Source organism: Plodia interpunctella, chromosome 4 (genome assembly GCF_027563975.2).
Source record: "Plodia interpunctella isolate USDA-ARS_2022_Savannah chromosome 4, ilPloInte3.2, whole genome shotgun sequence".
NCBI classification, from domain to species: domain Eukaryota; kingdom Metazoa; phylum Arthropoda; class Insecta; order Lepidoptera; family Pyralidae; genus Plodia; species Plodia interpunctella.
Window position 1 is genome coordinate 10548150 of NC_071297.1, and position 24894 is coordinate 10573043.

The following is a 24894-nucleotide window of genomic DNA, read 5'->3' on the forward strand; positions in this document are numbered from 1 at the left end:
TGCTGGTTTTTCATAGCGTTAAGCTTTCATACGAACTACGCAATGTTATGCTCGACAGCATCTGTTCGAGTTCCGTGATAGGGTGTAGCCGATATAAGAATTTATTACAAAAATATTTGCCTAAATGACCAAGAACTACTAACCTCATTCCAAGGCACAAATACGACTTGTGACGAGCGTTTGAACGGTGCTCTTCCGAAGTGGAGGGTCACTGCACCTCCCCCATTGACGAGCAGATCAAACCAGCCATCTTCTCTGGTGAGTGTGAAGCCTTCCAGGGGTGTAGACGTGGACACCCTGACTCCAACCAAACCAGATCCTAAAGAGGTCACCACACGACCCCTGATCACTGCTGACCGGCTGGAATTTGGTAAAACAATTTATAATACAAATATGGCCGAAGTTGGAGATTTCAAAAATGTCTGGTTGATGCTTTTACACTACAGTTTAGATCCTATCATTTATCTTAATATTCGTGCTAGGGTTAATAAAAGGTGATTGACAAAATTTCAAAAGGAAAAGAAGAATTTTCCAATGTCACTAAAACATCAGAATTATATTTAATGTGAAGAAAGAATGATGAAATAAATTGTGATTGTGAAATCTTGATATTCTAAATGGGCCAAAATATATTAGGAACTACCACTATGTAGTTAGCTATTATTGAATCAAGATCCTTACATCTATTTGTACTACCGTATGAATCAACACTACCTACTATATTTTATTGAATGAAATACATGAACACTCGAATATTATTAAATAAAAAGCGTATCACAAATCACAGGACACAATGATAGGAAACTACAATAAAACAACATATATACTAGATGCATGCAAACAATATATATATATAAATGTATTGCCAATAAAGATATATATATATATATATATATATATATATATATATATATATATATATATATATATATATATATATATATATATATATATAGTTAAGGAACTAAAAATATGTATATCGGGTAAGTCTAAGCTTAACACACTCCTATATAATATATCTTACCTCGTGTTGAAGTGATTCCAAAACATACTGAGCAGCATTAGGAAGACGAGAAAAATAATAAAAAATGAGTAATTATTACTATCGTTATTAATCTAGAAGATACTGTAGTTAACAGCCAGTTAGCAGTAGGTTAGTTTCGATAAATTAAATAACATGCAAGTGCCATTCGTTCAGAAATTCTGACTCGAGTAATCGAAAATAAATATGTTTTCGCATATATGTACGTGTAGAAAAAAGAAAGGAAAGCAATGTGGAACACTCTGTTAATGTAAATAAAACATGGGATTGACTGGGGCACAACATTGCGTATCTTAATATAACAGATAATGTTATTTTTTTATTATTAATATTAATATTTATTCAAGGAAAAAGGATCAGTTGACATTATTGGAAATAAAATGTTATGTCAACTAACCCTTAATCAACCATTTACAGGAAACTATCGCAGAAATAATAATTTTCATAATATTTCTTAATCAATTAACTATCGTAGATTGACTTAGCGTTTTTTGTAGGTTAATTTCCTGGAAATGATCATTAACATGTTATATCACTTTTCTATTTACAGATAACATTTAACATCGAGGCCTCACCTTTCGTTGAATGTCTCCTGTTTTGCGTAATTCTGCAGACTTCCCTCGTCAATGAGGAATTTCATCCTCTCAAAGAAGGATGCCGTGATTGCTGGGGGTTGTTTCCGGAGGAGAATATCTGTGGGCTTTGGAGACGATACGCAGAGCTGACTGCCTTTACAAGCAGCGCTTTGACAGCATTCTGGATCTTCACAGTCGACTAGACCATCTGAATCAACATAATAATTTATCAGAAACATTTACTACACTAAAAATTATGGTTCACATAAACTTAAATATTTCATATTAATCAAGGTTTACTGCCTTATTTTAAACATTCGCATTACCTTTGTCATTATCCTTGGAGTCATCACAAATCTGTTCTTTTAGCGTAGTGCAGTCTGGTCCGTCCCATCCATCAAAGCATTTGCACTCCCAATGACCATCATTAGCGACCCTACACTGGCCGTGGCCGGCACAGCCTCGGGGACATCCTTCCAAGGTGCAATGTCTGCCGTTCCACCCGGAGACACAGAGGCAAGTGCCGTTCTTGCATTGGCCGTGGTCGCTGCAGCGAGCATCGCACAGCTTCGAAGTGCAGTATTCCCCTGTCCAGCCAGCGTCGCAAACGCAAGATTCACCTACACATCTTCCGTGTGGACCGCAGTCTAAATCGCACACCTCTGAAATATTACAGAAAAAATTGTATGATTTATTTTTTTTATAAATTTCCTAGGTATTATAATTACATATGAAGATAGTTCGAGATAAAGCTTACCTTTCGAGCAATCTTCACCGGACCACCGCGCATGACACGTACAAGTTTGTGTATCCACATCGAAAGTCCCATGTCCAGAGCAGTCAGGCAGACATTGAAGCGCGTCTTTGTCCATCGTGGCACAGTCGAGACCCTTCCAACCCTTCTTGCAAACACAAGAGCCTTCGATACAAAAACCGTGGCCCGAACAAGTTGGATGAGGGCAGTCGACGTCTCCACAGAATTTGCCTTTGTATCCTCGAACACAAGAGCATTTCCCGTTGACGCAGTGGCCATGTCCGTTACAGTCAGGTACTTCACATTCGTCATGCCTCAACGAGCACTCTTTGCCTTTCCAACCAGGGTTGCATTGACATTCTCCGTTTATGTATTCTCCACGTTGACTACACAGCACTGGACAGACACCTAAGAAGATAAATAAATTAATGAATTGGCAATTACTGCAAAAAGCACATGGTCTTATATTATTTTGGTAGTAGACTTACTTTCACTACAGTCGTCTCCTCCAAATCCAGGCTGACATTGGCAATGACCCATCAGACATTCACCTTTCCCTGAGCAGCCATTCGGACAATTATGAGTCATGTCATCAGCTACCATAGCTATGAACGTAATTTCCTGAGGATCGCCATCGTCATTGTAGAGAGAAAGAAACCAGTGACCTTGCTCCATGTAATGTGTTACTTCTTTCTTGACTGATGGCTGGAAAGAAAATTACAATTAATTTATTTTTTTATTAAACTTTACTTCATTCATATTAATATGTTGGCAAAGAGTAAATATAACTTACATGTGACGCCCTGGTAGTTCTGGCTTTGAATCCACTGAGAACTTCCAAGAAATGGTACTGCGTATGCGTCGGTAATGCATTCCGCCTCGCATAAACTCCTATTGAAGCTCCTCGCGGGATCATGTAGTCGAATTTCACATAAGTCGCTTCCGATTGGTAGAATTGCATGTTCCAGTAACTATATGGAGGGATTTCTTTTGATAATTTTTCACCTAAAGTAATTTGTTTGAACGTCGTTCCGTCTGGAGGGAACGACTGTGCTGGGAATGTTCGCGCACCTACAATATGAAACATTATTTAGTAACCATTTTGAATATTCGAAGAATTAATGTTTTGTTAAAATTGCAATACATGCATAATGTGATGATATTTGGTAGATCATATTTACTAAATCTATCGGCGATCTTCTACTAAAATACTACGGCCTAAAAATATTGTTAGTCACTCATTAAAAGTACATGCAATGTAAAAAAAAGAGAAGCGATATTGAAATGACGCATAACCCCTTTAAACTTGATCGTGCTGATTAGTTTGTTATAAACATTTAATCTCGTGTAAACCCTGAACCATGATGTCTTCGTGAAATATAGTTAGTTTATGTTATTGTTTGTCGAACTCAAATTTAATGACCTCACCTTCTAATATCAGAATGGGTGGAGGTTCTACCTTAGGACATACACATTTAACAGCTTCAGTCAAACTAACTGTTGACTCTGTTGTAAAGTCAGTAGTCGATTCTGTCTCTTCGCTAGTTGAAAGTTCTTCCGCAGTGGATGCTTCTGTACTCATTTCAGTTGTACTATCGAATTCAGTTGACATTTCACTACCTGTGCCACTTTTAACAGAGGTACTTTCTTTAATAGTTAATTTTTCTGTGGTAGATTTTTCAAAAAAGTCATAATAGAAATCGTCGGTCCCATTAGCAACATCACAAACGGGACATGAACATTCGCAATTTCCACCCACAGATATTAAGTCTGAATTTGTATCATCTGTATTAGTACCTTCTATTACAACAGGTTTGTTAAATTTAGTTGGCGTTGTTGGTTCTGCATCTATTGGAGTAATTTTCACTGTCGGAATTTCATTGCTTTCACCAACAGTCGGAACTGTCACTGTTAATGAATAAAGTGGTTTATAAGAGGAATTTTCAGCATCATCAGCGGAAATTGTTAAGTTGATCAAAACATGTTTAGGGTTAGGTGGCACTTCAGAAGATTTAGCCTCTGATTCGGCCATATTTACAGTAAAGGCTTCAAGTCTCGGTGGTTCGTTTGTCGTAGTTGTGCTAGTTACCGCAATGTTACGATTAGTTGTGACACTCGATGATGGTGGTAACACACTTGATATACGTGGTGGTACACTCGATGTAAGTGGTGACAGGTGTTCTTTTGTTGTCAAATGATTGACAGTAGAAACTGGAGGGCCTTGTACAGGGTTAGAAGTGAAAGGTGTTACAGTGGTTGTTATTGGTAATGCTGTTGTAGTTTCAGTTGACTCAGTAGTTAAACTTGTGAATTTTGTAGTAGTAACGTTTACAATTTTACTACTAGTTTGTTCATCATCATAACGAAGTTTATCAAGATCTTTTTTTGTGTTTGTGGAATCATTTGTTTGAATGTGTATCGCTTCATTAAGTTCAGCCATGAGTCTTGAATATTTAAGTTTCTGCAGGCCGTAAGAATAAATTGATAGAATCGAATCACTTTGCATAGACTGAGGATCATATGCAATATCATTCTTTATAGCTTCAGGAGTAGGAAGATCTGTTCCTTTATCTAAATTTGTGATATCTACTGGCTGTTCCACTCGTATATTACTTTGATCTGTATTGACAGAATCAAATGGAGTGGTAGCAGCAGCCGCTATATCATTAGTTACAACACTTTTTTCACTTGTATTTACCAATTTTGTGGTTATTGTAGTTGGTGATTCTTTATTGTTAGATGAAACCATTGTAAGCTCGCTATCGCCCTTTGTTAAATCACCAGTATTAGTTACATTACCAACAGTTGTGTTATTTACATCATTAGACCCGAAAGCTGTAGTGGCCGTTGTATCTTCTTGTTGTATAGTTGTCCCCGTCGTTTCTGCCACACCATGCACTAAACTAACAGTGCTCACAGAAGGCGTGATTAGTTCATGCATATCTACAGCAGTGGAAGAATCCGAAGAAGAAATAGAAGAAGCATGCCCATCTACACTCCTACGTGGGCGTGAATGAGACTCTTCTTTACCTGAGCCGGTGGAAGGCGAGCTCTGGTGTGGTCTCACTAGAGACTTGTTGCTTGAGTCCAGTGTCGTCGCCTTTGATGCAGCGAACGACTCAGTTGATTCACCAACTAGTACTTTACATGCTTTAGAATTTTGGTATGACCAGTTGACGAAATATGAAGCTGTGAACAAATAAAGTTCAGATTATTATTTCATTAAATAATGTTGTTCACAATTAGTTTCTTAGAATTCATTAATATTAATAATTTATGTATATATTATATTAATATTTTACCATCTATAGTAAAACTTATACAATGCCTCATTATTTCTGATAGGATTGTCACAGAATCAGTACAATTTTAAAATGTTGGATAAAACATAAGACTCACCTGACGTATAAGAGGCAATGGCTAATAGAAGAACAAAGAGAATTATGAACACTATGGCTGTACACTTCCACGAGCATCTAGACGAGAGGCCTTTCCTGAAGTGGAACCGGGAGGCTGCGGGGGGGAAGTGAGTGGCGCGGAGGTTGTTCCTCACGGGGAGGACGGGGACAGGCGCCCCGAAGGCCGGGTGCGACCGGTCGCTCCTGTCCATCCTCTCTAGGGTGCTCTTGTCCTGTTTTCCTGGACTACTGCAAGAGGAGTTCGATTTGTAATCCATAGACGGATTCTTTTGGATGTCCCCTGGAAAAGAAAAATAAAACTTGTTAGATTTTGTACGATATTATTGGCCGAAGACATAGTGATTCGTGATGGAAAGGAACCTGGTCCTCTTTCCATTTTTTCATTTCCACTTCGTACGTTAAATAAAGTCATATTTATTACTTATACAACCGGTATTCCAATGGATCATACATATTAAATATATGTATAGCATAACACCACATATTGTCAGCAATAAGAATTTTAAATGTCCAGGTGATCAGGTCACTAACGGTCGCATTTCAAAGTTAAATTTAATGTTTATGTATTAGTCCGTTATGCGCATGGTCGGACTCGTGTAAGACAATACTCCTTGGTGGTCTTGGGTAATGGTCCGAATCATGTCCAAGAAGGACTCTTTCAAAAGGTCTATGAGTCTCTTTCGTCTGATCGTTGATTAGATTGACGATCTGTTGTAATCGAATTCTGAGCGCGATGGAACTGTAAATACAATTAATCTGACAATATAAAAGCTTATTTAATACATGTTAATATTTTTCTGGACTGTAACTCACCAAACTTAAACTTCTAAACTGAACAAATTTTTTTCTCGGTAATAATGCCCAATTTTATTTTTAATGACGTTCTGTTTCTCCAAAAATGTTAATGATATAAGATAAGTAAGCAAGCCACCAACCCACGCTTGATATTAAGTGTCTATTGTCACAGGATTGCGATCTAAAACTTAACGGTAACTTATGAGTAACTGAGTAATAATGCGTAGATAACTGAGACGTGATCACTGCTACAAGTGACTAGATTGTTTAAATTAAACTTATATTTCTTAAAAATAGTAACCGTCATAAATCACGTGTAGTAATGAATTAGATAGTGTTGTCCATATTTATTATTTACTAATATTGTTTCCGCCCATTCTTAACAGAACAGGCAAATAAGAAAAGTGCTAGATGTCGCCAAGGAGAATATGGATGCCAATAATCTAACAACTAAGGATGCTGATGACGATGAAAAGAAAAAGTAAGAAAGCAGGTCCTGAGCTTAGTTTCTTAAGGCTTGAGGAAGCGACGGGGATAACGCTCGAGTTAGAGAATGAAAGACTAGTAGATATGATGAGTGGAGTATCTTGACAGAGGTATTTTTGAAGACGTTGCCAATGGTGGTAAAGATAGAAGGCTTTGTTTTAGATGTTCTCGTTTTTCGATGACATATGTCCAGGAGATTGTAACGGCAGTCTTACCTGAAGGCACGTAGAAGTTTCCCGACGGCGTCCGAACGAGACACGAAGGCTCGAAGTCGGCCAGGTCGGCAGGGTTGCCGGTGATGCGGCCGTTCAGTCGAGACATGGTCGGGTTCCGGGGAGGCACATCGGGCGGGAGCCGCGAACCTTCTAGAAGACAACCTGGGGGCAAAAGAAAATGACGGTCAATTTTTTTTTGTCAGTTTTTTTTGACGGTCAATTTGCTGATAACAGAGTCAGTTAAGCAGTTTTTTTTGTACAGACAGGTAAATCGAGTATCGAAAAGATGATCTTATACAAGCACATGGTCACATTATTAGAGTAGCTATGGAGTTATAATGTTGCATTGTCTTCCGATTCACGCAATGCAATTAGTTCAATCAGAAGCACCATCAGAATTGGGATCTAGCCTTGCAGAGTTTGCATCAGACAAGGCCAATGAAACTATAGGTACGTAAAAGCTTATAAAAAGAATATATCACAGTCGAAAGTATTTAGTAAAGTAGTTTGGCAGCGATCGATACGAGCCACCCGGTGCCTACCAGTAATCGACGTACTGCTAATTAAGTTTTGGTGCTAGTATACTACGACTGGTTATATGATTAATCTTGAGACGTAAACATATGTGCTGCCTATTTGTGTGGCGCTAGTTAGTTTCACAAGCGGCTTCGCCCGCGTGAATTACATTTTTCGTGGGAACAATTTTTGACGACGTTTGTCTTTCTAATTAGGGCAGTATAATCTAATTTACGAATTTACGATTCTAATTTTCTTATATATTAGCAAGTCATGAAATAACCTAATATACCTGCGTATGTAAAAACTATAAGTATTACCTATTGAAATCAATTGGCATTGATCTTAAATCGTCAAATTAACGAAACCACAAGATATAGGTAGACAAAAAGCTACCATGAAGCCAATTAAATAATCATAACAGAGTTGTGTACACCCAAAATTATATTTAATTTATATTAACAAATTGAAACTATTACATAAACAAAAATCTTATCTTTACGAAAAGTCCCTGGAAGATAAATATTCGGTCATCATAATTCAATTTCGGTTTATTTGGGACTCGGCGAGAGTTGCCAAGTTAGAAATTTATTTTATCAGTATAAGGACGAAACAAATTACGCAGAGAGGACTGTATAATGAATGAACGTCTGTCTGTTAAGAAAAACTCCAACAGAGCTTGCAAAATATATGGTGGACAGGAATAACGCTTTTCAAGTTTATACAATTTGTGTCTATCATGCTTTTTTTACCACATTCATTCTTAACAATGTAAGTGTGGGTTGATTTGATGATTTAGTTTAGTCGAATCTATGAGAATAGGCCCTGATGTCCTATTCTCATAGATTCGAATATCTGTACTAACTGCTTACATGATTTGTTTCAACCATGAACAAGTACTATTTTCGCCCAAGTATAAAATTATCTACGAAGTATCTAATTTTAATCAAATTATATGTATACTGATAAAAAAAAAAACACTGTTTCAAATTCCTTTTAATTAAATTTACGTAATGCATTTCGAAACTTATTAAAATCAGATTAAGTAAATGTTATCGAAAAACGCCTTCGTCATATGCTACGTTTTCTGACGACTTCGGTGGCGCAGTGGTATAGTTCTTGCCACTGAACCGAGAGGTCCCGGGTTCGATCCCCGGTCGGGTCATGATGGAAAATGATCTTTTTCTGATTGGCCCGGATCTTGGATGTTTATTTATATATGAATTTGATATAAAATATAGTATCGTTGAGTTAGTATCCCATAACACAAGTCTAGAACTTACTTTGGGGCTCGCTCAATCTGTGTGATTTGTCCTAATATATTTATTTATTTATTTTTCTATACGTCCCTTAATCTTGAAGTGGAGTGTGTGTGCTATTGTAGAAAATAGAGACGAGACGCGAAATACAGTCGTGCTCTCAAGTTTAAGGTTATCCCAACACGAGTAAACTTGATCATAACCACCCGTGCCCTTTATACGACATTAGGGTTCACAACCTCATACAATAACACAAACTAATCTGCACTCGTAGACTTATTCAATCTAATTTACTGTTATTTAATGCTAAAACCTTTAGCAGCGTTACTTATGCTCGGGTTGGCTTCGGCTTTTAATTCTCAAATTAGAATGAGAAAAATTTAATTAATTCCATCCACGAAAATTTACAAGTCGAAATTCAATTAAGGGCGAATATTGCTCACGGTAATTGGTCGTAAACAAATAGCGACGCGGATCGGCCATGCAAATGGATCAAAGATCGCGTGCTCGCTAGTTAGTTATAAAGGAAATATATTAGAACGGGGGCCATTGCTCAAACCGCGGGGCGCGGCGGGCCTCTCCCAGCGCTAATATAACCTAATGGAAAATCGAAGCATTATCTCTGCAGCGGCTCCCCGACCCCGCGCCGACCAACTTTTGATCCTCGACAAATTTTAAGGATTCCTTCGAGCGTTAATTAATTTATTGTAGCGGCCGATGTAGCCGCAAGAAAACTCAATTAATTTTAAAAGGGTTTTTGTGTTGTTTTTTTCGTGATCGCCCTAAGACTCCAAAAGAAAATGGCGAAGTTCTCGATAATATCGTCAGCCCCCTTTGTGGTCGCGCCCTTTGAAACCGTTTCCGCGCAGTAATTAGAGATTAATGAATTTATTTCTGTATTTCCGGCCGGCATTGAATGCAACACCTACTTATAGAGCGAATCTGTTCCTGTGACTTTCTATTTGTATGTAAAAGTGTTTAAAGATCGAGTAAATAGGGTAATTTGTTGAAGGCTCTCGAAGCGGAGCAGAGAGGATAAATGGCGCGCGTCGATCCGACGGACTAGGCGATCCGTCGAGCTCCACGCTACCGTCAATGAAAAACTAAATCACCAGATCCCTCACCTAATTTAAGAGGACAAGTATAGTCATTAATACACACGTCAGCCGTCGTGCTACTACAAAATGTGGCCCATTTATATCCCGTCGCGGGCTTGGGAATTATGGTAATCGGACGAGCCGTGTCTTTTGTCTGTAATGGTGGGTAATTACTGAGGCACCTCCGGGGGACACTTCGTCTGCCAGAGGGGGCCCCGGGGCCCGAGAATTCGACACTCGTTACGCGAATCGTCTCAACTTTAAAAAGGGAACGCGATTTTGAACGCCGCCCTGGGATTTGTCGCCGCGTACCGGAACGAACTTTTTGCGTTTTGCTTTTCCAAAATTGGCTCTGGAAGCCCGTGTTTACGTAACCGGAGCTCCGTTTTTTACAGCTGACCTCAGACTTCCCGGCGCTTGTTTTACTACAAGCTCATATTTATAGCGGCGTCCTGTATGCACGAAACTGAATAACAATCAGACAGCGACCACTATCCATATTCTGCTCCGTTTATTTTTATATTTTTCGAGCCATCTGGCATCCGTTCTCTCCCGTTTAGAGTCCGCATTTTCCCCGCAAGGAAACCAAAGCTCGCTTACTTATTGGAAGATAAAGGGGGTGTGTTTCGGCTCATTTGCGGTGGAGCTCGGCCCGATCAAACGTGATTTTCTTATTGGGAACACCGGAGAACAGTTGCTTTTAGTAATGGTCTAAAAACTAACATTTTGTTTTTCCCTTATTTCTTTGTTAGTTGATTTGTTTCGGGCGTGGTTTTGCAGCGGATGTTAGCGTCAGGCAGTTCAATATATCACCTAGGTGGTTTCATATGTTGGACGTTGATGTATGAGTGGCGGGCTATCGCAGCCGGGCGAGACGTTTGGCAATCTCAGCGACGCGACACGTGCTCACAATCTTAAACTCGTTAAGCAAAACATTCCCCAAGCAATTTAGAATCTACCCTCAATCTCAATTCGAAAGCGGATCGAACAACATTCATGCGAGTACATAATTAAAATTTACATATTGGAATAGTGGTCCCAAAACACTTATACAATTCCCGAATTTCGATTTTAAATTTAGTGCCGAAGTTGTCCGGCCGGTCTGCAATATTTATATGAGCGCAGCACGCGATTTATAGTTGGGAAACAATCGGGAAGCAAACTTGGACCAGCGTCGTCGTGACTTCGTTTTAATTAGTACCCATTCATCGTGGAACAATTGAGTCCTCGAGCAAATCCATTATCGGGAACTTTTCGATAGTCCGAAAGAGGTGTATTCAAAGTTTGCGATTGGGAGCGGTCCCTTTGTAGACCTGATGCGGACCTGATGTCTCTCCGGATCCACTGTGGACTAACGAGCCGATCTCTTCATTAGTCTTCATTGAAACTAGATTCTTAAGCGCTTCCATTATTAAAAACTCGAGTTGAATGTTTTCCTTTATTTGTGTGCTAGCTTATGATATAGGTTTCAATAAGGATTTCTGCAAATTTGTTTTGTTGTAGTCTCAGTATATTTGTAAATAAATATGTTAGTTGTTAACGGTGAAGTTTAACAAAGTGTGTGTATTTTTATAAATCTAAAACATAACCATTGTAACATCACCTTTAACAGCTAATGTTTCCATATCTAAATAACGGTCCGTTTGAAGGGCATTACTGGAAAAATCGACATTAACTAAATTCGGCGAAAGAAAGGCCCTATCTCCGTCACAAGTAAAATGGGCTGCGTAATGATACCCGTATTTTAATCGGCTCTCACGCTTGGCCGGATCCGAATTCTGTGGACCCGCTTATCGCTAGCTATACGTATATCGGGTATCTACTAAAATTGATTAACGTATTACAAATTTAAAACTTCTCATTCGAATTTTGAAATCGTATGTTCTGTCTAAAAGCTAAAGTTCAAATTTAAAATTTTGGAATCGCGTGTTTAAATCTCGAACGCTTTTAAATGTAGGTGCGCAGTCTGCAATGTATCATGTCAAGACGCGAGGCCTGCCACGCTGATAAGATTACCAGACAAAGGAAGTCCACCCATATCACTACCACCACGACCGCTAAATGCGAACCTTCATTTACTACCCCCGACAAATACAAACCAATCTCAATTTTAACTCCAAAGCAGCACAGTCCGCATTGTCCTGTACAGTCTTTATTAGTGTCCCGACGTCAACGTCTGCTTCGTTAAAGGACACTCAGCTTTATTTATGTTGACATACAGGCAATGTTACCTTATTTGTTCTGGACTATATCCTTAGTCCCCGATACGGATTTAAACCTTCTTATTCTTACAATAAAGCTTAGAATTGACATTGAAGAATCGGCTTCCGCGCGATCTGCTCGAGGAATATAGGCTTTTTTGCTCGCGACATTAAGGTCGATTTTTTGTGGCTCGTGCTATATGGAGCGGTTAGTTGGGTGGTTTCCGGCGCACGATAAGGAGACGATGTTGCTAAGTCGGCCCGTCACGCGACCTGTCCGCTAATTTATGTTGCGCTGATTTCAGATATACAGCCGTGGACGCTACCCTTCCTAGCGGGCTTTTTATAGCCCGTTATGGTAATACCCGGCTAGGAAACGAAGACAAACAAAGATACACATCTGCATACGCTCCGCTAGACACATTAGATGCCACATTAGAAATTAAAATCGCGGTTGAAACTCGACCGGCGGAAGCGTACTTCAGTGACGCTGAAAATATTGTTTCGCTGCCGGCTACTTGGAGTATTGCGCTTGTTTCTAGAATATTTGAATTTCAAATCTTTCACGAGTTTCCTGAAGTTGGCCCTGTAGTTTTATGGGGCGAGTAGTGCGCGGTAGGTGCGAGGGACCCGCGAGGGGGCCGGGCGAGGGGGGGGGATGTTAGATTACAGCGGCGATAGTGAGAGAAGTGCAACGTTACAGCTCGTTAGAGGGCTGGCGGCGCGTTCATTAGTGCTCGCTGCAAATGGAGAAAAAAACATTGTGTCAGACGCGATCGACCAATACCGACATCTGCTAATGGTCAAAACAACGGAGTTCCAACATTAATCTCACTATCTCATTGTACATATTTCTTTGTCTAAATCCATTAAATTAATTACAGCCATTTGGGGAGCCGACTCCGTATTTATTAGGCTCGTTATCATTCATTGAATCTTCCGATAGAGAGTAGTACTGGGTAAATTGGAAGAAATGCCGAGACGCCGTGATAGATAGATGCCTTACACGTAAATGGGGGTTCAAATTAGCTGTCTACTGGAGAATGCAGTTACGTTGGTGACTGATTCCCGATGGATGTCGAGGGGGATTGTGCGAGCAAGATTCATAGGTGTCATCGGGTTGGACGATAAGGGCCTGGAAATTGGGAAATTCCTACCTATATTAGAGCAAAGAGCGCAGATGAAAAACTGTCGGCGAGCGACCGGCAATATTTTAAAGTAATTGGGAACAAATGAGGATTTACTTCGCCGATAGTGAACGAGCGAGGACGAACTTTACACTCAATAAAAAGGCGATTAAAGTTATGTTGGGTTAAATGGTGCGTTTTATTTCTTTAAGCTAAATTGACGACACGAAGTGACTAAGATACTTGATGCTGTTAACATGTGTGAGAAACGATTACGAAATTGATGGCGTAAATGAATATAAGAGATGACTAGTTGAGAATTAATTACGTCAATTTTTAAATCGACCTGGTCTTATTAACATTAACTTGTGATGCCTTCCATCACTGATAACATCGCTAATTTCGTTCAACTCAACGGTACTTAAATCGAGAAAAAACTAATAATATGCATGCCTGAAGTCTACCCTCTTTGGAAATGCTATTGTTTCCTATCACCTACCAAGGCTATGTGTTCTTTAGTTGCCTCGTACAGTGAGGATATCAGTGGTCCTATTCTGGGGCGGGACCACACGCGACAAACATATTTCACTAAAAATAATTTATGAAATTTAATGTTAGGTGCGTCTGTCGGTCAAGACGCTTACGTAAGTACGACTGATCCGTATGTTTTGTCATAATCATTAATCTAAGTTACATAGATTATGAGACTCTCTGTCTCTCTCATCTGAGTGTCGTCTCAATCTCAGCCATTGAGCGTCGGAGCCCAGGGCCCGATTTCTTACTTTTTCGTCTCCACTTCGCACTTCTAGTTGTCAGACCATTGGCACGTATATACTCCTTGACGACATGAAGCCAGCATTTCTTGGGTTTGCCTCTTCTGCCAGGGCCCGACGGATTAGATTATGAGTCTTTAACGTGTATTGTTTATTATATAAGAATGAATTTTTGACGTCAATAAGTAATGTATAACACCCTAAATTTAATAAAGAATTTTGAATTTGAATGATTGAATACAAAATCTTATATACACATATAGCACTGAAAAACGATCTTATTTCGAGTACAAATATCCATCAGCCAATCGTGTGCTTTTAAAACTCGAGCCCTCAGATGGCTGATAGCACACGAGTCAACTCGCTAACCTCTCTTAATTATACTAAATAGAAACAAACAAACTCGAGATAAATGGACTGAGATAGTTATTTAATTGTATTATCTGAAGAGAGCGCGATCGTCGAGGGAGGTAGCGATCTCGACGGAGTAGGTAAATGAATGAAGTTTGAGAATGAGATCCCTTTTTTTCCGCATAATTTTTTTATCCCAATTTAATTGAGCATAACGAGTTCGGCATATATTTTTTTGACATAGTAATATTTTGACATACTTGTTTTTGGCATACCTTTTCAATAAGCATAATTATAGTTTAGGGTAATGTATTTTACCATAATTTTGATTCGCATAAAGCTATAGTGTAGCAGTAGGTTAGGGTGCGGCGGGGCGGCCCTCGGGCCACCCATAAACCGCCAATATCCTTTAGAATATTATGCTTAAAAATTGTTATGCTTATGCGTAAAAAATTTTGCCTAAAAATTATGCCAAATTAATATTGTGCGTAACTATTATTATGATAAGTAAAAGTATGCCATGTTAAATTATGACATAAAATTGTATGCATAAAAATAGGGAACCATGATTATAAACTCATTTGAAGTGGTGGCCTTAGTATAGGACCACTCCATATCCTCCCGTGGAAGTCGTACGAGGCGAGTAAGACATATCGTTGGCAGCTGAAGGCAAGACGTCAGACAGGTGATTGTAAAATAAAAGGTGAATCTTCAAAAGATTACAAATATTATAGGTACTTAAATCATTTGTCCGCAAATTGTTAGACTGATGAAAGGAAAGCTATCAAATAAATATCCGGGTTACTTTTAAATAATCATAATATAGGTAGGTACATCAGTCATAACCGGTTAAATTAGTCCCGAGTTACGCCTCTGAACGGAGAGGTCCCGGGTCCCCGGAACCCCGGTCAGGTCATGAAGGAAAATGATCTTTTTCTGATTGGCCCGGGTCTTGGGTGTTTATCTATATATGTATTTGTTACAAATTATAGTATCGTTGAGTTAGTATCCCATAAAACAAGTCTCGAACTTACCTTGTGGCTATCTCAATGTGGGATTTGTCCTAATATATTTATTTTATTATTATTATTTAAAAAAAAAGTTAGACACATAGAGATTTTATACCTAAATATAGACATTTTACAAAGATTTCGAATGTTTCAATAAAGTTTTTCAACAAATAAGAAGCAACAGTAGTATTTACTGTTAAGTACCTATATTGTGACGCGATTGTTTAAATCTTAGACTTTGTAGGAAATTTACTCCGCGAGGGAGGTACGAGTGGAATAATGCCGATTCATTTGCCGTTTACGTCTTAACTTTTGTCAAAAGTTTTCGATTTCCCCTTCCGGTAATGAACGATTCACAAACGAGGGCCGTAAATTAATGTTTTGTGTAATTGCTGAAGCAACAACGTAATTTGGGCCGTCGCAGGAGCAATCTAAGGAGGAGAGGAAATATTGACACGGAATAGAATACCCCGGACGGTTACCTAGCAATTTATTATTGTAAGAATTTCATAAAGAAGAAATAAATAAATAAATATATCACACAGATTGAACTAGCCCCAAAGTAAGTTCGAGACTTGTGTTACTACTATACTATATTTTGTAACAAATACATATATAAATAAACATCCAAGAACCGGGCAAATCAGAAAAAGATCATTTTCCATCATAACCCGACCGGGGATCGAACCCAGGACCTCTCGGTTCAGTAGCAAGAACCTTACCACTGCGCCACAGAGGTCGTCAAACGACATACGAGAACAAGCGTATATAGTATGAGTTTTGAAAATTTGTATCGACATGGATTAAATTTAACTACTAAAATAAAATAAAATATTCATGATTCTACAGTTAATTTTTAATCACACGTGAAAAAAGTACCTATTATTAGTCACGTTGAATGGCGATCAATAAACGACTTAAATTAAAGAACAGCTGAGGTATATCGCATTGATTGAAATAACTTGAATTTTAAAAACAGGTATATATCAGTCAGTACATACATTTTTAAATTAAAAATAAAAAACTTAGATGATAGAAACCCTTAAATAAACGATTTCAAATTACCTACACAAGTTGTGTAACTCCACGAAACCGATTTTAGCTGATAAACTATTCTTTCCGTTATGTTTAGTTGATTTTCCGTAAAATATTGTCGTGTCAAGGAAAATGTAAATACATCATTATTTAGGCCATCGATTTGCGTAATAAGGGGATTAACGAAAATTAAAACAGATAAGAGATCTTTTCCATTATCATTAAGTTCACGAATTGGATTAAAAAAGTAGTTGCCAGAATTGTCTTTTGTAGAAAATTTTTGTGCAGATTTTTTTTCACTTTTTCAGTTTCTGTATAATTATGCTGAATGTAGGCAGGGTAAATTAAGATTTTATGTTATATATAGGATGAAAAACATGACAGTATGAGAAATTGTCTGGTAACAGCATTTAGAACTAACTACGGAACGACTAATAGAAATCGGTTTTTAAAGGACTCATTTGCAACTCCAGTCAACCAACCCCCACCACTCCCGCCTTCACACAGCAAGACGTATGCTTTTAAAACTAAGCGGAAGCGGTCATATTTTTCGTCACCGCTTTTTTCAGCGGCCCGGTGAGTCCTGATAGAGATTGATGACCCTCGCCCTTCACCCCTCGCCCCTCGGGTCATTGAGCTTACCCGATTACGGCCAGAGGGGATTCGCATATATCCAAATTACGTCTCTGATGGACGTTTCTTACGCGGATAACTATCCAGTAATAATCCCCTGGCGCGCTGATCGATGTACCTATACATATGGACGAATTCACGAACTACCAATAATAGTTGTTTGGTTCATATACTTTGTAGGTATATCAAGATAATAATATGCTATTCATAATCGTAAATTCCAAAGAAATAGTTTTAGTTCCATGTTTGACCAATATAGGCCCGGTTAGATTCGCAGAATTTTATTAACCTAGGTAAATTAACAACATTGCAATTTTCTGTCCCGTAGTGTATTTTTAATCATGATTGCGAGTGACTCTGAAAAATGGACGAAATATGCAGTGACCCGATTTTTTGCCCATAAGTGTATGACGTAACGATACAGCGCCGATGAAAATAGAGCAGCTTAAATATTAACCCTAAAATTCCAGCCTACAATTTTATGGCAGGCTTTTGTGTTGTCGATGTAGCGCGCTGTGTTAACGCGAGAATGTATAACCGAGGGGCTATTAAAAATAACATTAATATGCTAAATATGGCGCTTTCGGCTTCATATCCACAGGTAGGTACATTCGAGTTTCGAGTTTTGATGCTACTGGCCGTGTGACTAATTAGTCGGGTTCTTTGAATTTCGAACGGTGAAAAATAAACGAGTCGCGCGCGATGCGCATTTGTCACCGCGGGATGCACCGCCATCTTGAATCTCGTCGAGAGCATTCGACACCGGCTGAGTGGCTCATTCACGCGTCTCGCACAAGGACCGCTATTATATTGCGTGAAAAATGTACATTTTCTTAGCGTGATTGGCCGTGAACCCTTGCTCGAGTAGTGTGGGTAGTGTCGCGACGCTACGTCATCGCTATCTGGGGCGAATCGCGGGGCTCGAAGATCTATTGCGGTAAAATGATATCGCGCTTGAAACAAATCTCTGTAACGGGCCATCTCCGCGGGGTCGGGTTACACCCTCGATTTGTGTTTATTTGCATTTCGATATAAAATGCCAGCAACGCTTTGGGAGTTGAATTGGGAGTTGATGACGTTGACAGGTGCGCGCTGTCAAATAGCTTTTTTGTTCTTAATCTGTGCGCTCGATTTGATTGATAGCAAGTGCGCAACGGAACACGAGTGCGCGGGCTCCAGGGAGAAGCTCCCGTCCTGAATTCGAATACGAAATATATCCTGCAGAGAAAATCGGAATCTGTCGCACAATACTACTTTGCAGTAATCCAATTTTACGTCAGCGATGCTCGACGGGCGAAGTTTTTCCTAGCGATCCCGGGACGGAGGTACCTCCACAGGTCAAGCACACTTCGTCCCTTTATACCCAAATAGATATAACAGTGTGTGCATTAGGGAGGGTTGCTTTTCTTCCGAGTTTTTTCGTCGACAAAGACGGCCCCTCCGACCGGCGTTTCCGGTAGGGTTCGCGCGGATCCGCGATTAAATGCATGTCATTTTGATTTATATATGCAATTATTACACATCACACGGGCGCGGTGCGATGCGGTACGATCGCGCCACTCATTTGTGATGTGAGATTTTATTCGAAGGGTCGATGCGCCCGACGGAGATAGATTCAATTATTTATCTACGTCCACGGCAAACAATATTAACATATTACAAGCGGTGTTTGCGGGGAGCGCAAATATTTGATTGCATCTAATTAATTACCATTGCGCTTTTGTACATTTGTAATACGGTTAATGTATCTCACTGCGGTCGCGTGAAAAGGAATACGTAAAGGCGTAAAAGGTAGGCATATTGAGGCTCGGAATAGAGGAGGAAAAACGGCTATGGTCCGCTACACGGTCAAGCGAGCACTTCAGTTTAAAACCCATTTACAAATGCAAACGGAGCGGCCGGCGCCGGTCGCGTTCTCAGCAGCCGGCAGACCATCCATCTTGGCTCGGGTAACATTGACGAACGATGGCCCTCCGATATGCGAGATGACACAGCGATGACCCCGAATCCATTCCTCCTAAGGCCCAAGTAATAGTTTTTTTCCCCCACTATCCGTTACTCTCCATATTTTATCGAGCCTCCGGCGTTTTATGAGGGTTATATCGGGAATGTGTCATGTTACGATTCGTTTTCGTCTCTATGTACTTATGTGTACATATTTGATGCAAACGCGGATAGGATTGATGATGCTTGTCCCATTTTTTTGGGATTGACTCGACAATCCATTTGTTTCTCCGCATTTTGGTGGAATCATGGGCCGGTTGGGTTTCTGAGATGTGGGTTTGTGTGACGCCGTGGGTCTCGACGGGGACATTTTGTCGCGATCATGTGGCATTAATGACGTCATCGATCAAGACGGGTGACAGGGCGCAGTTGCACCGACCGCCCCGCGCTATTGTGTAAGCAATGCAAGGGGCGCCTTTGAATTTGTTTTCCGAGAGAGTGCACCTGACTGAATGAGGTTATAAGCTCCATAATATTATACTAAATGCGCAGTTGTAGTTGATGAGTTTGCAGTAATATTATTCGCTTAAAACACATTATTTTGATATATGGCAAGATATTTTATCGCATTAAGGCTCATTCGTGTGCACATAATTTGGGAATAAGTGTAGCTTTAATAGAAGTTTTTCTCACTTTATCATTCGCTCTATGACGTCAATTAACGTAAATGTTCAGTACGGCCCTAGAATAGGACCACTCCATATCCTCGTGGATGTCGTACGAGGCGACTAAGGGACACACAGCCTAGGCAGCTGATAGACAACAGTAGCATACCCAAGGAGTGTTGACGTCAGCCAGGCGGCCGGTTGTAAAATCCCAAACGCAACCGGGATGGTCAGAATATACTATACTAGATGTTGCCCGGGGCTTTGCTCCCGTGGGAATTTTGAGATAAAATACAGCCTATAGCAATCTTGGATAATGTACTGTTCTAATGGTGAAAGAATTTTTGAAATCGTTTCGGTAGTTTCGTAGATTACCCGCCTCGAACATACAAAGTCACAAACGCTTACCTCTTCATAATAATAGTACTTATATATATTACTTTATAATAATTGTATAGATAATAATTAAACCTAAATTGGACTGAAACTCATTCCATCCTGAATCCATAAAGAAGGCCTGTGCCCCGGCAGACGTTTAATGGCTGATAATGACGATAAGATCTAAAGCAAAAAAAATATTAAAAATACTAGTTAATCTCATATATTCCTGAATTAAAGTAGAATAGACCCATGTATTGTGGCGGCCATGTTGACTCAAGCTGTCTCCGGGGAAATCTAAATCTTGCCGAATTTAATCATAAGAAAAATGGCTGCCTCGTTAATTAATTCATTATTTCCTTTTACTAAGGATTCTATTTACGTGAGAGGACTTGTTGCTCTTCATAATTATGTATAAATATATTTTTGTTGCTTCATTACGAGAGAAAACGCGTATATAACTAATTACCTGATACCTGATATTAATAAAAAGTATACTTTAAGGTAAAATATTTTGTCACTTTACAAAATGAAATCTAATCTATATATTTTTTGGCCCTCATTGTTTAAAAATCAAATTAAGAACGTGATCAAACTACCTACAGATAATTGTTAGTTTAATCATCCTCAGATATTATAAAAAGATGTCGTCGTTTCTGTCTGTACGCGATAAATTCAGAAATTACCAAATTGTTTATTTTTACGGTTTTCACCAATAAAAATATTGTAATTTCTGACAAAGATTTAGATAGATAGATAAACTCTTTATTGCACCATTCACAAAGGAGTTATGAGTCACAACAAGATATTCAAACATAATGAGTGCAAAGGCGGATCTATCGCTAATGCAATTTCTTCCGGCCAACCTTTGGATGGAAAGAGACACAAGTAAACTAAGAGGGCGCAGTAAACTTAACAGTATTAAATAATTAGACAAAAAAATAAAATATTAAAATAAAAAGATATAGAAGAAATATATAAACATACAGACAAGCGTAAATGTTGTTGTTATACAACAATGAATAAATATATAGTAGATTAAAGAAGACTAATATAATGAGACTTTACTTGCTTCCTAAAAGATGACTGGGTATACTGGGACTGGACTGGTGTATAAAATATGGTTTGTTTATTTATTCATTTAACTTTATTACAAAGTCCTGAAGCTAACTAATGATAGGATGGATGCAGAAAGAATGCAAGAGATATGCCGACCTCCACATTCCACATAAAGAAATTATAATATACACATTTCCACATAAATAAACATTTCCACAACATTTTTTTCTAAAGCTTGAGGCTTTTTCTATATATTTTTATTTATTATTATTAATATTTTTAGGGTGAGCGCAATAAAGAGACAAAGAATAAGATCTATACAATTTTTTTTTATTTATCTGTATATTATTACTGGTATTACTGGCCACTAGTGTGTAATAATCTGGAACTCACAGTTTATCAACCAAAACCCTTATTAGATTACAATTTGGGGTTTAAATTGCCCTAGTTACCAATCGAGGTCTCGATCACATGCAAATGAGATATTCACACATGACTACTTAACTAGCTGGCTCCATTCGATTACTAATCGAAATCTCACGTGCCGTCACCCAAATTCGCGAATCGATAAGCCAAACGCCAAATATAAATAATGACACGACACAATGTGGTACAGAAATAAGGTCAATACGAACAATTTCATAACTTCAAGAATTAAATAATGAATGATTTATTAATGTATTCTGTTACCGAAATACCTAAACGAAGAGTGTTAAACGTTAATTTCTAGTTTTATTATTATTTTAAAATACAACCAATAATAAACACCAATAATAAAAGGTATTTACAAGTTTTCAAAAATTATTTAATAATATTTTGCATTAATTTCGAACAAAATTTATTATATTTATATATTTTTTATTAATTCTTGTCAGCACTAATTAAAAACAATTGTCTATTTTTTTATTTTCTCTCATTGTTATTTTATTAGCGAAGTTTTGTTAACAGCATTTGTATTCTTGTCATTTTCTGAATAAGACTTTAAAACCTCATTCAATAAATAAAATAAAATAAGATCTTTATTTTCAATACAGATTATTATCTGTGCCTACAGTGATTTGTGGCTGTCAAGTAAATTACATATAAGCTTCGTATCAGCGATTCATTGCCTGAATATGAATTGATTTACATATATTAGATGTTTCATAGATAAACACAGACCTATAACTTAATTTTAATGTAGGCTTCGTTTGAATGAGAGAGTTTAATTAGTTTTGGCGATAATCACTGCCTTTACACTTGCACACGTCACTGCTCTTGTACGGTGGAATGAAACACACCTTTTCAGGTATTATTGACATTGTTGTGCGATTTTTCATGATATTGTAGCGACATTGCAGAATTGCATTTTATGTAGGGCGACTAGTGAACGAACCCCCCGCCTCTAGTCGTCTCTTGGCCGTCATTTAGGACGCACATATTGTTATGTTTAATTAATTGGCAATAAAGTATTCGCTAAGTAAGTTCGGTCTTTCTCTCCAAGTCACCCATACCGACATTGGTGACCCCGATAAACTGGACAAAAGTGCAAGTGTAGTAGTGATTACAAATTATTAAATTTTACTTTGGACAAATGAATTCTCAAGTCCCACTTCAAGTTGCCGGACCCGCTAACATTCCGATACCTCAGACCACTACCAGTACGCCTGTAGCTATGGCGGACGCGGAAGAGAAGTTTGGATTGTCTGCAATCAGTCTAACCAATAAAATTCCAGATTTCTGGACAGATCAACCGAGAGTGTGGTTTATTCGGACCGAGGCTATACTGGCACCACAGAAGATGGGAGATGATACTAAATTTAATATCGTTGTATCGAAACTAACGAAGGATGCCATCCAACAGGTATCTGATATCCTGGTGGACCCACCAACAAGTAATAAATTTGAATCTCTGAAAACCAGATTACTACAAATTTATGAGGAGTCAGAAAACAGAAAAATACAAAAATTGATCGGGGAAATGGAGCTGGGCGAACAAAAGCCCTCACAACTATTGCGCCGCATGCGCGATCTCGCCAGGGGTAAGATTCCTGACGAAACCCTTCGCATACTGTGGCAAGGTCATCTGCCACCAGCGGCGCGAGCTGTTCTTGCGGTGACTGAAAATGTGGGTTTAGAAAGTTTGTGTGACATTGCCGATAAAATTCAAGAGACGACTCGGCCTGGGAACGTCGCCATGGTTTCTCAGGTCTCATCAGATCAGTGCGACAAAATTATGGCAGAGATAGCCAAAATCAATGTTAGGTTGAACCAAATGGACACGAGATCAAGGTCAAATCAGCGCAATAGAAATAATAATAAGCGCTCATCATCTCGTACGCGCAGCATTTCCCGGCAGCGTACACCCAATAGCCCTGATTGGCTCTGTTTCTATCACCATCGTTTCAAGACCCGCGCCAAGAAATGTGAAAAACCCTGCGCTTGGAAATATCCGGAAAACTGAAGGGAGTGCAGCCAGTGGCGGAAGTCTGCACCGTTTTGCCATCCCACCGCCTATGCGTGACTGACTTAAATAGTGGCCTACGTTTTTTAGTGGATACGGGTGCGAACATCTCTGTGATTCCGCGAAAAAAGAAATTCTTTAGTGATAGTGAGTGCTCCGATTACAAACTATATGCAGCGAACGGTACAGAGATAAAGACATATGGCACTCAAACTTTAGTGTTGAACTTGAACTTAAGACGTTGTTTTCGTTGGACATTTGTAGTTGCGTGTGTTAACCAACCGATCCTGGGAGCAGATTTTTTAGAACATTTTAAACTTCTTGTAGACTTGAGTGAACGAAAATTAATCGACAAAACTACTAGCTTAGGTGTTATAGCGTCGCTAGTGTGTCATAAAAACGAACTTCCGATAAGTACAATAAATATGCAGCAGCGATTTTCGGATCTATTACAAAAATATGGGGAGATAACGAAGCCATTATCGTTCAAAGAACCAGCCAAACACACAGTCTACCATTACATCGAGACTTCAGGACCACCTGTTTTTGCGAGAGCACGACCCCTGCCACCAGATAAGTACAATAAGGTGAAGGAAGAGTTTCGTGTTATGCAGGAGATGGGAATTTGCCGGCCTTCAAAAAGTCCTTGGGCCAGTCCACTCCACGTCGTACCCAAGAAAAACGGTGAGTTGCGGCCTTGTGGTGATTATCGTAGACTAAACGCTGTAACCATTCCCGACAGGTACCCTATTCCTCGCTTGCAAGACTTTACGTATCTTTTAGCAGGAAAGAAAATATTCTCGAGTCTTGACATTAAAAGAGCCTATCATTTTATTGAAATAGCGCCGGAGCATGTTGAGAAAAGTGCAGTAATTACACCTTTTGGTTTATTTGAATTTCCGAGATTAATCTTTGGTTTACGTAATGCAGCACAATCGTTTCAACGATTTATGAATAACACAGTATTACATGGTCTTGATTTTGTATACTGTTATATCGATGACGTATTAGTAGCTAGTTGTGACGTAATTACTCATAAAAAACATTTAGAGATAGTATTTCAAAGATTTGTAGAGTATGGTATCTGTATTAACCAGTCTAAGTGTTGTTTTGGCAA

At 38.8% G+C, this 24894-nt stretch overlaps 1 protein-coding gene across 7 annotated transcripts in view; it reads right to left on the reverse strand.

Annotated features, from left to right (window-relative positions):
• The window catches only part of Ten-m (Tenascin major), a 627474-nt gene that overhangs the window by 11615 nt on the left and 590965 nt on the right, over positions 1 to 24894 (reverse strand). For 4 of the 7 annotated variants that reach the window (XM_053744007.1, XM_053744005.2, XM_053744003.2 and 1 more), the window contains 10 exons: positions 7287 to 7448; positions 5771 to 6070; positions 3800 to 5560; positions 3165 to 3442; positions 2860 to 3076; positions 2375 to 2779; positions 1944 to 2279; positions 1618 to 1825; positions 1025 to 1051; positions 144 to 360 (listed from right to left, as the gene is read on the reverse strand). In XM_053744007.1, the coding sequence (XP_053599982.1) occupies positions 144 to 360; positions 1025 to 1051; positions 1618 to 1825; positions 1944 to 2279; positions 2375 to 2779; positions 2860 to 3076; positions 3165 to 3442; positions 3800 to 5560; positions 5771 to 6070; positions 7287 to 7448 (3911 nt within the window). The remainder of the gene's footprint in view (positions 1 to 143; positions 361 to 1024; positions 1052 to 1617; positions 1826 to 1943; positions 2280 to 2374; positions 2780 to 2859; positions 3077 to 3164; positions 3443 to 3799; positions 5561 to 5770; positions 6071 to 7286; positions 7449 to 24894) is intronic. The other 3 variants (XM_064435939.1, XM_053744009.2, XM_053744004.2) reach the window with 3 other exon arrangements.